Genomic DNA, 13789 nt, shown 5'->3' with positions numbered 1-13789 from the left:
AAGACCAACCTGGCCAAGATGGTAAAACCCCGTCTCTACTAAAAATACAAAAAAAATAGCCAGGTGTGGTAGTGGGCGCCTGTAATCCTAGCTACTCGGGAGGCTGAGGAAGAGAATTGCTTGAACCCAGGAGGGAGAGGTTGCAGTGAGGTGAGATCACACCACTGCACTCCAGCCTGGGCAACAGAGTGAGACTCCATCTCAAAAAAAAAAAAAAAATGGGTTCAAACCATTCTTTAGCCTCACCCACCCAAGTAGCTGGCACTACAGTGGTGTGCCACCATGCCTGCCTATTTTTTTTTTTGTATTTGTTTAGCAAAGACAGGGTTTCAGCATGTTGGCCAAGCTGGTCTTGAACTCCTGACCTCAAGTAATCTGCTTGCCTCAGCCTCCCAAAGATGGGAGACTCTGCTTCTACAAAAAATTAAAAAGTAAATTAGCCAGAAGCGACAGTGCACACCTACATTTCCAGCTACTCAGGAAAGAAACCTTTGCCGACTAGCCTCCATCTACATTGATCATTTTCTGGCTTTCAGTTTTTAGCACCTCTAAATAGTTTATAATGAACTTTTTTTTTTTTTTTTTAATGCAGTCTCCCTCTGTCGCCCAGGCTGGAGTACAATGGTATGCTCTCAGCTCACTGCAACCTCTGCCTCCTGGGTTCAAGCAATTCTCCTGCCTCAGCCTCCTGGGTAGCTGGGACTACAGGCACATGACACTATACCTCGCTAATTTTTTATTTTTAGTAGAGGTGGGGTTTCACCATGTTGTCCAGGCTGTTCTTGAACTCCTGACCTCAGGTGATCCACCCGTCTCAGCCTCCCAAGTGCTGGGATTACAGGCATGAGCCACCACTCCCTGCCATAATTAACTTCTAAAATTTAAATTCTTTAGATGCTTTAGAATATTTGTTTCATTTTTCCCAAACTCTTTTATATGAAAATAGTGCAGCTGGGTGCAGTGGCTCACACCTGTAATCCCGGCACTTTGGGAGGCCAGCGCGGAGAGATCACATGAGGTCAGGAGTCTGAGAGCAGCCTGACCAACATGCAGAAACCTCGTCTCTACTAAAAATACAAAATTAGCTGGACATGGTGGAGCATGCTTGTAATCCCAGCTACTTGGGAGGCTGAGGCAGGAGAATCGCTTGAACCCAGGAGGCGGAGGTTGCAGTAAGCTGAGATTGCACCATTGCATTCTAGCCTGGGCAACAATAGCGAAACTCCATTGCACAAAAAAAAAAAAAAAGAGAAAAAGAAAATAGTGCCTGGGCCAGGTGCAGTGTCTCATGCCTGTGATCCTAGCACTCTGAGGAAGCCAAGGTGGGAGGATAGCTTGAGCCCAGAAGTTTGAGACCAGCCTGAGCAACATAGAGAAACCTCCTCTCTACAGATAATTTTTTTTTTGAGATGGAGTTTCGCTGTTTTTACCCAGACTGGAGTGCAATGGCATGATCTCGGCTCACTGCAACCTCTGCCTCCTGGGTTTAAGCAATTCTCCTGCCTCAGCCTCCCAAGTAGCTGGGATTACAGGTGTGCACCACCATGCCCAGCTAATTTTTGTATTTTTAGTAGGGACGGGGTTTCACCTTGTTGACCAGGATGGTCTCGATCTCTTGACCTCGTGATCCACCCGCCTCGGCCTCCCAAAGTGCTGGGATTATAGGTGTGAGCCACCGCACCCAGCCCCAGATAATTTTTTAAAAATGCCAGGTATAGTGGTTTACACCTGTAATCCAAGCACTTTGTAAGGCCAAGGTGGGTGGGTCAAGAAATTGAGACCATCCCGGCCTCTACTAAAAATAGAAAAATTAGCTGAGCATGGTGGCATACGCCTGTAGTCCCAGCTACTCAGGAGGCTGAAAGCAGGAGAATCACTTGAACCCGGGAGGCAGAGGTTGCAGTGAGCCAAGATTGCACCACTGAACTCCAGCCTGGCGACACAGCAAGACACCATCTCAAAAAACAAAAACAAGAAATAAAAAAAATTGGCCACGTGTGGTGGCATGGATGTGTGGCCCCAGCTACTTGGGAGGCTGAGGCAGGAGGGTTGCCTGAGCCCGAGATGTCAAGGCTACAGTGAGCTGTGATTGCACACTTCAGCCTGGACAACAAAGTGAGACCGTTTCAAACACACACACACACACACAACTTCAAACCAAAACCAAAACATAGTGCCTGGCACAAGCTATTTTATTTGTTATCTGTCATTATTACCAGCTGATCCACATAATGTACTGTGTATCATTTTGTTTTCTTTGGTTTTCTGTTTGCTTAGTTTTAATGTATCAATAAAAAATTTTTTATATATCCAATTACAGAAACATAATATTTTAAAACATTTAAACACGGCCAGGTGCAGAGGCTCATGCCTGTAATCCCTGCATAATCCTGGTTGGTCTTGAGAAGGTAACAGGTTGATCTGATTCTCCTGCCTCAGCCTCCTGAGTAGCTGGGATTATAGGCATGCACCCCATACCCAGATAATTATTGTATTTTTAGTAGAAGGGATTTCACGATTTTAGCCAGATAGTCTCGATCTCCTGACCTTATGATCTGCCTGCCTCAGCCTCCCAAAGTGCTGGGATTACAGGGGTGAGCCACCATGTCCAGCTACATTGTTATTTTTTTAATTACCTTGTAAAAATCTTTGGGATGATACATTAATTGCATTGTGTTATGTACTAAACCTCATTGAATCTTTGTTCTTTGGGTTCTGTGGTGTCTCAAAAAATATTATTCTGAGGATCCATCTCCACCTTATGAAGGCAGAGCCTGAGGCAAAAGAGATGACCTTTCAAAAACTGAAAAAACAAAAAAGGTAAAGCCACTCTGGAGTTATTTCATTTAATCACACAGTGAATAGATGAAATTCTTGGCCCTGGCACAGTAGCTCACGCCTGTAATCCCAGCACTTTGGGAGGCCGTGGCAGGTGGATCACTTGAGGTCAGGAGTTCGAGAACAGCCTGGCCAACATGGTAAAACCTGTTTTTACTAAAAACACAAATTTAGCTGAGCATGGTGGTGCACACCTGTAATCCCAGCTACTCGGGAGGCTGAGGCAGGAGAATCACTTGAACCCAGGAGGCGGACGTGGCAGTGAGCCATGGTCATGTCACTGCACTCCAGCGTGAGTAACAAAGCAAGACTCTCTTGGGGAAAAAAAAAATTCTCCATTCCTGGAAACAAATGGACAAATGGCAAGCTCATCTTTCAAAGTTAAATCAGTTAAATACAAACCAAATAGGATGAAATTCTCCATCTCTGGGAGTAAATGAAGTTATTTAGCACTCTAAACTTCAATCAAGTGGGGTGTACGGCTCACACCTATAATTCCGATACTTTGGGAGGCCAAGACAAAGATCACTTGAGGCCAGGAATTCAAGACCAGTCTAGGCAACAAAGTGAGATCTTGTTTCCATTTTTAAAAAAAGTATTAAAAATAAAATAAACTTCAATCAAAGTGATAACCTCAGGCAAGAAATACTGCAAAATGATTGTGACTGATTTAGCTTAAGTCCAATCTCATGTATTATATACTGTATGAAGAAAGGCAATGAGTAGAGGTGAAATGGTCAGTGTAAAGTATAGTCAAAATAAGGCTGGGCATGGTGGCTCATGCCTGTAATTCCACCACTTTGGGAGGCTGAGGCTCAAGGATCACCTGAGGTTAGGAGTTTGAGACCAGCCTAACATAGTGAAATCCTATCTCTACTAAAAATACCAAATTAACTAGGCAGGGCGGAGCATGCCTGTAATCCCAGCTACTCTGGGAAGGCTGAGGCAGGAGAATCCGTTGAACCCAGGAGGCACAGATTGCAGTGAGCCAAGATCATGCCATTGCACCACAGCCTGGGCTACCAGAGTGAAACTCTGTTTCAAAAACAAACAAACAAAAAGGTATAGCTAAAACATAAACAAAAAAAAAATCTGTCCAAGAGCCAGAAGTTATTTGTTTTATACTATTAATGTGGGAAAAACACATTCATTCTGCTAGCCAGGAACATGGACATGGTGACTCGGCAGACGAAGATGTAATTCAATTTATTAAGACTTAGCCAGGCACTGTAGCTCATACCTGTAATCCCAACATGTTAGGAGGTCAAGGCAGGCTGGAGGCCAGAAGTTTGAGGCAGCAGTGAGCTATGATGGGACCGCTGCACTCCAGCCTGGGCAACAAAGTGAGACACTGTATCAAAATGAAATAAATTTAATCAACATACTTTTTCAAGGATAGTACTCTAAGTGAAAATGAAACTGAGGCCTGGTGCAGTGGCTCATGCCTGTAATCCCAGCACTTTGAAATGCTGGGATGGATGGATCACCTGAAGTCAGGAGTTTGAGATCAGCTTGGCCAACATGGTGAAACCTCGTCTCTACTGAAAATACAAAAAGTAGCTGGGCGTGATGGCAGGTGCCTGTAATCCCAGCTACTTAGGAGGCTGAGGCAGAAGAACTGCTTGAACCTGGGAGGTGGAGATTGCAGTGAGCCCAGATCGTGCCATTGCATTCCAGCCTGGGCAACTCCGTCTCAAAAGAAAAAAAAAAATGTCTCACCTCTTAATACCATCACAATGGCAATTAAATTTCCACATGAGTTGTGGAGAGGACATTCAAACCAAAGTAGGAAGGAAAATCTATGATGTTTGAGAATCACTGCTTCAAAGTTGGGGTTGGATGGAGACTCTTCCAGGGGATCTGAAAGAACCTCCCTTTTCCAATTACAAATATATTTATTCAAGACCAGATTTTCTTTATGCGCTTCAACATTTCTCAACAGATTGTAGAAACAGGTATGAGAATTCAGATGTCTTCCTTTAAGCTAGATATTAAACATATTTTCAAAACTAAAACAATTCCACTCTTTTAAACATATATATATATATATATATTTTTTTTTTTTTTTGAGACAGAGGCTTACTCTGTTGCGCAGTCTATATGTCTGATAGGTGATGCTTGCTGTCAGAAATCACACTTTGAATGTTAAGTGTGGGGGGGTGATTTTAAAGATTTTTTTTTTTTTGGAGACACAATCTCGCTCTTGTCTCCCAGGCCATGATCTTGGTTCACTGCAACATCCACCTCCCGGGTTTCAAGTGATTCTCCTGCCTCAGCCTCCCAAGTAGCTGGGATTACAGACATGTGCCACCATGCCTGGCTAATTTTTGTATTTTTAGTAGAGATTGGGTTTCACCATGTTGGCCAGGCTGGTCTCGAACTCCTGACCTCAGGTGATCTTCCTGCCTCGGCCTCCCAAAGTGCTGGGATTACAGCTGTGAGCCATCGGCCCCGTCTAAATATTTTTTAGAAAAAAAAAAAAAAAAAAAAAAAAGGTCATTTAAAGCTTAAAAAAACTATTAATATGTATATTATTTTAAAATGAATTAGTAACTTAAAAATTTCTTTATTACTGTATTAGTAAGAATACAGTAAATATCAACAGCTGTACCCCACGTAAACAAAAGCTTTGGAGTCCTCAAAAGTTTTTAAGAGTGTAAAGGGTTTTGGGATTAAACAACTGGAGAACAGTTGCTCAGTAAGAAAAAGGGCTTCAGGCCTGAATCGCGAGAGATTTCATCCAGCCGGAGGCCCTTCTCCCGGGAGCCAGTCACCGCCCACTCCAACCGCACTCGCACCAGCACCCGAACTCAGGACGCCCGCCTCCAGTAAGAATCCTGGCAAAGAATAGATATTGATGAAATGTCCGGGCTTGTCAACCATGCAGACCCAGAAGAGGATAGGTTCACTGGGCAAGCGAAAACTGGGTCACAGAAGGAAGGGAGTGTCTTCGGCTAATCTTTGCGACACTGTCGTGTTTCGTTGGTTCTGTGCCGTAAAGAGAGGCCCGGAGCTGACCCCAGCCGAGGCAGCAGCAGACCCGAACAACAATGGCGGATATGGAGGATCTCTTCGGGAGCGACGCCGACAGCGAAGCTGAGCGTAAAGGTGGGCTTGGCCGGGCTTCAGAAGACGGGTGTGTGGCAGGCCTTCCGCTGTGGGAGCCAGACAACCGTGGAGGCTCCGGCGCCGCGGACAAGAGGAGGTGTTTCCTCCACTCCTGTCTCAGCGCCCCCTGCACTCCCGGAGGTGCCACCCTCTCCAGGCGGGCGGGATGGAGAGACGGACACAGAGTCTGCGCCTCGAGGCTCTGGGTGTCGGTGGGACACATGGTGCCTGAGAGCTTGTGGAACGAAGGGGGCGCGGGGCAGGGGTGGAGATGCAGACGAGCCTGCGCAGCCCGGAGAGGACCCTTGGAGTCCTGTTCCGCCCTGTCTTGCACAGGCCAGCGCAGAGTAAGGGTGGTTTGTGAATGAATGGAAATGAATGCAGCAATATGGGATGGGTGGGCGAATTTACAGAGGGCCTCAGAAGGCCAGATCATGGTGTGATAGGGAGCTTGAGACGTCTGGATGAGGAGTATGGGACGGATAATGGGATGGGGTTACAGATAGATGTTTCACATCGGAGAGAATGTGTTCTCTAAGAGCTTGTGCAGAAACTCCAGAATTTCTGGAGTCTGTGATGTTAGAATGGGGAGTACATGGGGTCTGTGTTCGAAGAGGATTCGAACGAAGGATTTCTTGATGAAATGAATGAATTAGTGTATATGCATGGTACATGGAAGTATTTCTGGCACAGGATTGTGGTTTTTTTTTTTGAAAGAGACAAGGTCTTGCTTTATTACTCAGGTTGGCTTTGAACTTCTGGGCTCAAGCCATCCTTCTGCCTCAGCCTCCAAGTAGATGAGACTACAGGCTGTTGAAATATGAATAGGAATTATTTGAAGTGAGAAAGAACCCAAGACCAAGTTCACAATTCTTGCAGCCCTCTAGGCTCCAAGTAGTGTATCTGTGTATATTTTTCCCTTAGTAAAATGCATTGTTGGGTGGTTCTTTCTTTTTTCTCCTTCATTTTCACCAGCTCCAATTTATTCATAATTTCTATACTGTAGTGAAGGTAGCAGTAGGTGGAGGTACAAAGAAATTGTAAATTCTTTGTGAATGCCCTTCTGGGGTGGCTGTCCAGGAGTTGCTAGTCAGGATAAGTGTGGAAGTATAGAGCTCTGTATACTAACTCTTTTTTTTTTTTTAAAGATGGGGTTTCACCATGTTGGTCAGGCTGGTCTTGAACTCCCGACCTCAGGTGACCCGCCCGCCTTGGCCTCCAAAGTGCTTGTATTACAGAGCCACGACATCTGGCCTCTGTATACTAACTCTTGTTCCACTACCTTTGCTCATGTTTTCATTTTTTCTCATTTTTACTTGTGTATATCCCATTCACCCTTCAAGGCACAGTTCATTGTGAACCCTCCCTGGCTTATTTATGAAGTTATTCATTAATTTGTTAAGTATTTATTGATCCCCTATTGTGTTTCAGCTGTTTTGCTAGATTTTGAGGATATAATGATGAAAAGCTGATCCCCTTACCTCCCAGCTTATATCAGTGCTTAATGCATAGTTGATTAATTGGGTAGGTAGAAGGAATAGTTTCATAAGGTGTACCCTGCAGTGCTTTTGTATTGCAAACTCAGTGTATAGGGTTGTGAGGAGTGGAGATGGTTGCTTCTCTGGGCTTCATGTTTTACCTTCTTGTAAGTCTACTGAAATTTTCTTCTAGGATTTACTTCCAAATCTGGTATGCTATCCTTGAAAATTTCTGTTGGTTCTGAAGATAGTATGGGTATGATTCCTGTTAGGTCTAGCATATTTCATTACCTCCCGGGTCTGTGAGAGTTGTGGAAAATAACTATATCCAATGACTTTCTTATAACAATGACTAGAACCTCTACCTAGGACTAGCATGCTGCTTTCATGTATAAATATGCCAGTGCTTTCTTAATTTCTTTCAACAATGTTTTGTAGTTTTCATTGTATAAGTCCTGTACTTCTTAGGTTAAATTTATTATAGATATTTTATTCTACTGGATACTATTGCAAGTGGAATTGTTTTCTTTCATTTTGAATTATTTATTGCTAGTATATAGAAATACAACTGATTTTCACTTGTATTCTGCAACCTTACTGACTGTATTAGCTGTAATCATTTTTTTTGGTGGATTCTTTAGGATTTTCTACATATAAGATCATGTTGTCTGGGTGCAGTGGCTCACATCTGTAATCCCAGCACTCTGGGAGGCCTCTAGTGATCAGACTGCCTCAGCCTCACAAAGTGCTAGGATTACAGGCATGAGCCACCATGCCCAGCCTCAACTCCATAATTTCTTTCTTTTCTTTTTTTGGAGGGGGGGATGGGGAATGGAGTCTTGTTCTGTTGCTCAGGCTGGAGTGCAGTGGATGATCTTGGCTCAGTGCAACCTCCGTCTCCTGGGTTCAAGCGATTCTCCTGCCTCAGCCTCTTGAGGAGTAGCTAGGATTACAGGCATGCACCACTATACCCAGCTGATTTTTGTATTTTTAGTAGAGATGGGGTTTCACTATGTTGGCCAGGCTGGTCTTGAACTCCTGACCTCAAGTGATCCGCCTGCCTCGGCCTCCCAGAGTGCTGGGATTATAGGCAGGAGCCACCCTGTTCAGCCCATAGTTTCTATTTGGTTCTTTTTCTATGTAATGTGGTTCTTTTTATTGATACTATTTATTTAGTAATAGATCATTTTTATGTCTGGTCTTCGGAAACAATTTCTAGCCATTTTCTTTCTGTATGGGCCATGCTTTGCTGTTTCTTTGCATACCTAATAATTTTGCATTGATAAATGGGCATTCTGAATATTATAATGTTGCAACTGAGGATATCACGTTCTTTCTCCTCCCCAGGAATTTTGGTTGCTGCTTATTGTAGCAGCAGTTGTTTGTTTTGTTTTGAGTCAGGGTCTTATGTTGCCCAAGCCGGGGTACAGTGATGGAATCATAGCTCACTGTAACCTCAAATTCCTGGGACTCAAGAGATCTTCTTGCTTCGGCCTCTCCCATAGCTGGGACTACAGGCATATGCCACCATTCCTAGCTAAGTTTGTTTGCTTTTTTTATTTTTGTAGAGATGGACCAGCCCAGGGTGGTATTGAACTCTTGGACTCAAGATTTCCTCTTGTCGGCTGGGTGTGGTGGTCAGGAGTTCGAGACCAGCCTGGCCAACATGGTGAAACCCCGTCTCTACTAAAGATACAAAAAATTCGCTGGGCATGGTAGTGTGTGCTGTAATCCTAGCTACTCTGGAGGCTGAGGTAGGAGAATCACTTGAACTTGGGAGGCAGCGGTTGCAGTGAGCCAAGATTGCATTCTAGCCTGGGCGACAGGGCGAGATTCTGTTTCAAAAAAAAAAAAAAAGATTTCCTCTTGTCTTGGCCTCCCAAAGTGCTGGGATTACAGGTGTGAGCCACCATACTTGGCCTGTTTATTTGTTTAGTGACTCTTCTGAATTAATTGGTAAAGTTTGTAAACTTGGTTGAGTGTGGCCATTGAAGGCTCTGTTCTGTACCTTAGTGGTCAGCTAATGGTCGATCAGCGATTTCCTTAAATGTTTACAATGTTAATTCTAACAGTTTTTGCCAGTTTCCTCATTGCTTTTATGTTGGGATGGACTTTTGGACTGCCTTACTCTGCCATTTTTTGCCGATATTATCCTTTCTTTATGTGATCCCTTAGATTCTGATTCTGGATCTGACTCAGATTCTGATCAAGAGAATGCTGCCTCTGGCAGTAATGCCTCTGGAAGTGAAAGTGATCAGGATGAAAGAGGTGATTCAGGACAACCAAGTAATAAGGAACTGTTTGGAGATGACAGTGAGGATGAAGGAGCTTCTCATCATAGTGGCAGTGATAATCATTCTGAAAGATCAGACAATAGATCAGAAGCTTCTGAGCGATCTGACCATGAGGACAATGACCCCTCAGATGTAGATCAGCACAGTGGATCAGAAGCCCCTAATGATGATGAAGACGAAGGTCACAGATCTGATGGAGGGAGCCATCACTCAGAAGCAGAAGGTTCTGAAAAAGCACATTCCGATGATGAAAAATGGGGCAGAGAAGATAAAAGTGACCAGTCAGATGATGAAAAGATACAAAATTCTGACGATGAGGAGAGAGCACAAGGATCTGATGAAGACAAGTTGCAGAATTCTGACGATGATGAGAAAATGCAGAACACAGATGATGAGGAGAGGCCTCAGCTTTCTGATGATGAGAGACAACAGCTATCTGAGGAGGAAAAGGCTAATTCTGATGATGAACAGCAGGTAGCTTCTGATAATGATGATGAGAAACAGAATTCCGATGATGAAGAACAACCACAGCTGTCTGATGAGGAGAAAATGCAAAATTCTGATGATGAAAGGCCACAGGTCTCAGATGAAGAACACAGGCATTCAGATGACGAAGAGGAACAGGACCATAAATCAGGTACTACATTTATGAGAACCAAAATGGCTCAGTAAGAAGCATTCAGATACAGCAGGGACCCATTTATTCTTCTTTCATTTCCATCTTTATTACCCTGTTTTTTCTCTTCTGTGCCTCCCTTTCAAACTTTACTAACTCTAGAATACATTTTGCTCCTGTTAAATCTTTCCAATCTACTTATTCTTTCTTACTGCTTTCCCTTCCATTTGTTAATGGATAGGTCCGGGGAAAAGCAATTTAAAGAAGACTTAAAATGAATCTTAGAGAGCGGGATATGGTGTAAGTAGAGCTAGTTAAGTTGGTTCCATTTCTGTGGATAACTGAAGAGCATGCCTCATGAGAGAACAGATTTGCCTGTGCAAAAAATAGTACCATTGAAATCTCCCCGCAGAGCACTGTGCTGCTCTATGCGGGCACTATTGCTGCAGCTCAGCTTTTTGAGATTCAAAATTTGATCATCCAGAGATGGTCAAGCTCTAAGGAGTATACTCAAACTAGTCAAATTACACGATAATTAATGTATAAAATTGAATTGCAAAATTGTTTCAAGAGGATCCGTTATTTCTTATCATATGTTTCCCTAGGGGCAAATCTACAGTGGATGCCAAATTATAATAATCAGGAGGTTGCCTGGGGAGTATATGTAGAAAGTGCAAACATGGCTGAGTGGTCTCAATGGACAGTGTTACTGAGCCAGGACAGATTGATGTGTGTATCCTCACCCTACAGAGATGAGCTTGGGTTAGAGCACTCATTCCCTAAAGACTATAGGAGGCATATGCCTGAACTGTGGTTTCTGGACCCTGCTTTCGTAATTACCATTTTAGACTATTCTGCTCAAGTTAAAACATTCTTGTGTATAAAAAATTAGAGATCATATTTCTTTGTATATAAATTTATCTTAATTGGGTTGAAGTCTTCCTGAAGTAATACCTGGATTGTTTCACTTCCATAGTATATTAATTCTATTTTGATCCTATCTTCTTAGCTTAAATATGAGGGAATCTAACATATACTTCACAGGACAACATTGAAAAACCACATTTTGGTGCTATTAGAAGAGGAGGGCTACATATTTCCAGAGAAGAATATAGATCTGTGTAGACTATGGGACTGCAGTAAGTTTTCAATAATTATGTCAGAGTAGGATTTCTTTTCTTTTCTTTTTTTTTTGTGTATTTTTTTGAGACAGAGTCTCTGTCACCCAGGCTGGAATGCAGTGGCGCAATTTTGGCTCACTGCAATCTCCACCTCCCAGGTTCAAGCAATTCTTCTGCTTCAGCCTCCTGAGTAGCCGGGATTACAGGTACACGCAACCACACTCAGCTAATTTTTGTATTTTTAGTAGAGAGGAGGTTTCACCATGTTACCAGGCTGGTCTTGAACTCCTAACCTCAGGTGACCCACCTGCCCTGGTTGGCCTCCCAAAGTGCTGGGATTACAGGCAAGAGCCATCGTGCCCGGCTGAGAGTAGGGTTGTTTTTATTGTTATGAGAAACTTTAAGGCTCGTGTACTACCTCCCAAATACTAGCAGACAAAGTCAAGGGCAGGGTCACAGTAGGGAACCTTATAGCTGGTGATCCTGCTTACCTCTTACTAGTTCAACAGTGGTTCCGTTGGTTTTTAAGAAGTTTTTACATAAACAATTGTACCATCTAGAGATAATGATATATTTGTCTGTTCCTTTCTAATATTTTTTACCTTTTTTTCTGAAATTTGTGTTATGTAAATGTGGTAAGTTTCAATACTGCGCTTCTCATTTCTACCAAGTTTTTCTACTTGCAGAAGCCAGTATGTATGTATGTATGTATTTAAGACAGAGTCTTGCTCTGTCACCCAGGCTGGAGTGCAGTGATGTGATCTTGGCTCACTGCAATGTCCGTTTCCCAGGTTGAAGCGATTCTCCTCAGCCTCCCGAGTAGCTGGAACTACAGGCACACGCCACTACACCCAGCTAATTTTTGTATTTGTAGTAGAGATGAGGTTTCACGATATTGGTCAGGCTGGTCTCCAATTCCTGACCTCAAGTGATCTGCCCACCTTGGCCTTCCAAAGTGCTGGGATTACGAGTGTGAGCCACCACTCCTGGCGCCAGTATTTATTTTTAAAATTACACACTAGAGTTGATTTTTGGAGGGGGGGGTTCTGTGTGTACAGCTCTATTCATGTTAACATATCTGTTGATTTGTATAACCACGACCACAGTGAGGATACAGAACAGCTTAAATTCCCTTACCCTATCCTGTTTGTCGTCATATCCTTCTGCCACTCCTAAACCCTGGCATCTACTGCTCTTTTCTGCCACTATACTTTTGGCTTTTTTGAAAATGTCTTATAAATAGGGTCCTACAGTAAGTATGCAGTTTTTCAGATTGGCTTCTTTAACTTAGCATAGAGAATTTTTGATTCATCTAATTGGTTACCTGTATCAGTAGTTCATTCCTGTTTATTGCTGAGTAGTAGTCCATTGTATAGGTGTATCACAATTTGTTTATCTCCAGTATTGCTTTTAAAATAATGTGAGGAAGGTCACATTAGGCAAAACTTGTAATTTTACCCTTACAGAGTCTGCAAGAGGCAGTGATAGTGAAGATGAAGTTTTACGGATGAAACGCAAGAATGCAATTGCATCTGATTCAGAAGCAGATAGCGACACTGAGGTGCCAAAAGGTACCCCTATTATTTCTTTTATATATTTGTGTATATTTCCATACCTCTTTCTGTGTTTAATGTAGTGCATTTCTAACCTTGAATGTGTTTATCCCAGATTGTAAGACCCACAGAAGAGAATGGATATACTCAGTGTATTCGAAGAAGTTATACAGTTATGAGAAGCTGCTTATGCTTCATTAGTTGAAGAAGAACCTGCCACTTTGTAGTTTTTTTGTTGTTTATTTTATGAGATGGAGTCTTACTCTGTCACCCAAGCTGGAGTGAGTGGTGTGAGCTCACGTTACTGCAACCTCCGCCTCCTGGGTTCAATCAGTTCTCCCGCAGCCTCCCGAGTAGCTGGAATTACAGAAATGCACCAACATGCCTGGCTAAATTTTTTGCTTTTTTGCGTACAGATGGGGTTTCACTACGTTGGCCAGGCTGGTCTTGAACTCCTGACATCAAGTGATCCACCAAACTCAGCCTCCCAAATGCTGAGATTACAGGCATGAGTCACTGACCCCAGTCTGTTTATAGTTAGAGTGAATTCATTATTAGGGGGCTGACCTTCTTGTTGGGATGGAGGTTACAAAGTCCATTCTTCAGTTTGAATAATGACAGTCTTGGTGTTTTGTTCCTAATTTCTTAACAGATGAGGAAACTGATGCTTTGAGCTGTGGGTTAGACGAAGAGCTCATAAAAACCCAGTGTTGGCCAGGCATGGTGGCTCATGCCTGTAATCCCAGCACTTTGGGAGGCCAAGGTGGTGGATCACTTGAGG

The 13789-nt window shown here is 43.1% G+C and overlaps 1 protein-coding gene across 2 annotated transcripts in view; it reads left to right on the top strand.

Moving 5' to 3' along the window:
* Nucleotides 1-5874: 5874 nt before the first annotated feature.
* Nucleotides 5875-13789, top strand: part of LEO1 (LEO1 component of Paf1/RNA polymerase II complex) — a 32463-nt gene continuing 24548 nt past the window's right edge. The window contains exons 1-3 of one of the 2 annotated variants that reach the window (XM_002753491.6): nucleotides 5875-5946; nucleotides 9600-10355; nucleotides 12922-13026. In XM_002753491.6, the coding sequence (XP_002753537.1) occupies nucleotides 5889-5946; nucleotides 9600-10355; nucleotides 12922-13026 (919 nt within the window). In that variant the 5' untranslated portion in view covers nucleotides 5875-5888. Of the gene's footprint in view, nucleotides 5947-5995; nucleotides 6294-9599; nucleotides 10356-12921; nucleotides 13027-13789 lie in introns of those variants that run through there. The other variant, XM_009005455.4, reaches the window with a different exon arrangement.

The sequence above is a fragment of the Callithrix jacchus genome, chromosome 8, assembly GCF_049354715.1.
Source record: "Callithrix jacchus isolate 240 chromosome 8, calJac240_pri, whole genome shotgun sequence".
In the NCBI taxonomy this organism is placed as follows: domain Eukaryota; kingdom Metazoa; phylum Chordata; class Mammalia; order Primates; family Cebidae; genus Callithrix; species Callithrix jacchus.
Note: the sequence above shows the minus strand (reverse complement) of the source record. Positions and strands in the feature narration are given on the sequence as shown.